The 2,683-nt window shown below is 36.5% G+C and overlaps 1 protein-coding gene and 1 long non-coding RNA gene across 6 annotated transcripts in view; one reads left to right on the forward strand and one right to left on the reverse strand.

Annotated features, from left to right (window-relative positions):
- LOC102672114 overlaps positions 1-2,683 on the reverse strand; it is a 165,077-nt gene that overhangs the window by 68,621 nt on the left and 93,773 nt on the right. The window lies entirely within an intron of this gene.
- LOC102671897 overlaps positions 1-2,683 on the forward strand; it is a 57,598-nt gene that overhangs the window by 45,930 nt on the left and 8,985 nt on the right. For all 5 annotated transcript variants that reach the window (XM_006617861.2, XM_031511554.1, XM_031511556.1 and 2 more), the window contains 2 exons: positions 232-277; positions 349-519. In XM_006617861.2, the coding sequence (XP_006617924.1) occupies positions 232-277; positions 349-519 (217 nt within the window). The remainder of the gene's footprint in view (positions 1-231; positions 278-348; positions 520-2,683) is intronic.

Genomic DNA, 2,683 nt, shown 5'->3' on the forward strand with positions numbered 1-2,683 from the left:
TACATATTTGTATATATCTTAATCAATTAAAGTGAAATATTCAATCTAATATGTTGTAATATGTTGTTTTTATCTTATCGTTAATAAAATTCCATTTGTATATATATTTGTTGGAATAATATTAGAAAAGTGTAACATATTAGATTTTTATACTTCAAAATAATTATTTCATAAAGTATTAACAAATTTGGGAATAATTAAAATAATACAAAGATGATTTTCTCGTTTCAGATACGCGATCGTCTGGCTTCTGACAGCAGCAACGCTTCCATGTCAGGTAGAATCTAACAGAGGCAATCAAAATTGAAACTTTTTCGTAGAAGGTAAGAGTAAACGTGAATTTTAAAGGCGGCGAGCCATGACAACGGAGACAACGGAGATGGAAACGCAGAGGACTCCGTATTGGACGAGACAACCGAGGATTATTGGGCCGGAAGTGGATCAAATCCCGAGGAGGACGACATGCTTCACAACGAAACCAGGGAAGCGTTAACGCACGAGGCCAGCGACCACGAAGCTGTAAGTATTTTCGTGAAGTCGAACCAGATTCGAGGAAACGTCAATTTCTTTGTGCATGACGATGTAGCAAAATCTACCTCGTAGATCGATCGAGATTTTTCTTTTTGTGATGAGCATTAACCAATGTCCCATTATTTCTTTTTTCGTAGAATGGTAATAGCGTTCGTATAAGAAAATTTCAAGATCATTCTCGATATATAATTGAAAAATAGTAGCAATGGTTATACAATTATTATTGAATATCAAATTTAAAAATATCGAAATTTCATAGATTATTCTAAGATTGATATGTGTACACTAAAAAAGGAGAAAAAATATCGATAAATAATGAAACTACATTATAATTTTCACATTATTTTAAATTAACTGATATAAGTTATTTCAATGTATGTAGTTGCAAATAAAAGTCAATTCGATATATTGAAACGGTAGAATATAAAAATATACGAAGAAAGTTACTCTTTTTGCAAATACGAATTTCACGAGATAAATTGCACGTGATAATTTTCAGCCTTTCGAATCTATAAATCGCTTCTTATTTTTCATGTATCATTATACGTATCATTATCCTACGAATCAACAAACTCGAACAGTTTTTTCCAACCTTGATAATCAATCAAACTCTTCCAATCTGAAACACTCGGTGATCTGAATATCGACGCAACAATGAAACAAATCGTAAAAGAAGGGATTATAAAACATACTTTGTGCAATCTCGTACGCACCACAAGGGAATTCCAATCGCTAACAACCTGGAATTACGTGGATCACGCGGAATTCATAAGAAATACCAAATGATAGGGATAATCAGGCTCGGTTGATGAACAGGTGTAGGTCAGGGACAAGCTTGGAGATACGATAGGTGCATTCACCTAGCTCTCATCTGACCGATCATAACTCGACTAATGACTTTGGACGCCCTAACCGCGCGACCGTTAATCATCGCATGAGCGCATGATGAGACTCGATAGACCATCGACAACTGGCCGCAAGGAAGATCTCGTGTTAAAAGAAGTATGCTATCCACGAATGTCACATCGTATTTGCAGTGACACGTAGAATCACACAAAGGCTGTAGAAAATCCATTTCCTGAGAATACTTCGCGCGAAATTCTCATTTTTAGAAACGTTTTTTTATTTTGAACGTTTCATTTTCATCCTGATTCCATACAGTGTCTGTCACGTTTTGAACTTGAAAAATTAGAAATCGGAAGATTTTAAAGAAAGAAATTATTCTGGATTATCAAGTATGAAAAATGGTTAAATTTCAAATCTGAAAACTTTCTACAAAGCAAGAGACTTTCCATTAAGATTTGGAATATTTCTAAAAAGAATTATCCACTTTCGCGGAAGAAAATCGTTCCGTCTCAACCCTGTTTCCAACGTATCCAACGTTCAATCTCGCATAAGCATTCCTGAAGACTTCTAAAGATCCTCTCTTCCCATAAAACGAAGAGACAGAAGATAGCACGAGAGGAACGACTCTAGTAACCATTCTGGCGGTCCATAAACGCCACTCGAGTTCCAGAAATGGTAGAAAAGTAGAATCCGTGAAAAGCAATAATTTTCCTCGTCCAACTCGAGAACAAATAGAGGAAGGAAGGGAAGATGGAAGCGGAACGAGAATGTTGCGTGTCGGTTGTTCACGCGGATAAGTTGATTCGGATGGAGAATACACGAGGAGGAATCCGAGAAAGAATCCAGAGGCTGGTGGTAAGAGCTGGTAAAAGGCGGAGAAACGGGCGGAGGAATGAGGCAAAAAAAGAGGCGAGAGATCGGCGAAGAGGAGCGTGTAACGACACGATTGTTTCCACTGGTACCAGCATATGGAGGATCTTCACTGGCTTTTTGCTGTTGGTCCGCACTTTACCACTAACCACGTGGCTTGTCTTACTCGATACAGATTACGGATAATCGACGATACCTGTCCATTGTTGGACCGCTGTGAGAAAATGTCGAGATGGAAGTTTGAATTTCATTTTGATTGTGATTTCTTTTTTCTTGGATTTACCAATAGAATCGAATGAATAATATGGAGAAATAAGAAAGATATTGTAATCATTAAATTTCAAGCGTGGAGAAAATTATTAAATTGCTCATTCGATCGGAAAGATTATCTATTACAAATAAGCAGCTTAAGAAAGAATTTTAACTTTTTTTTTTT

Source organism: Apis dorsata, unplaced genomic scaffold (assembly GCF_000469605.1).
Source record: "Apis dorsata unplaced genomic scaffold, Apis dorsata 1.3 scaffold_327, whole genome shotgun sequence".
NCBI lineage: Eukaryota > Metazoa > Arthropoda > Insecta > Hymenoptera > Apidae > Apis > Apis dorsata.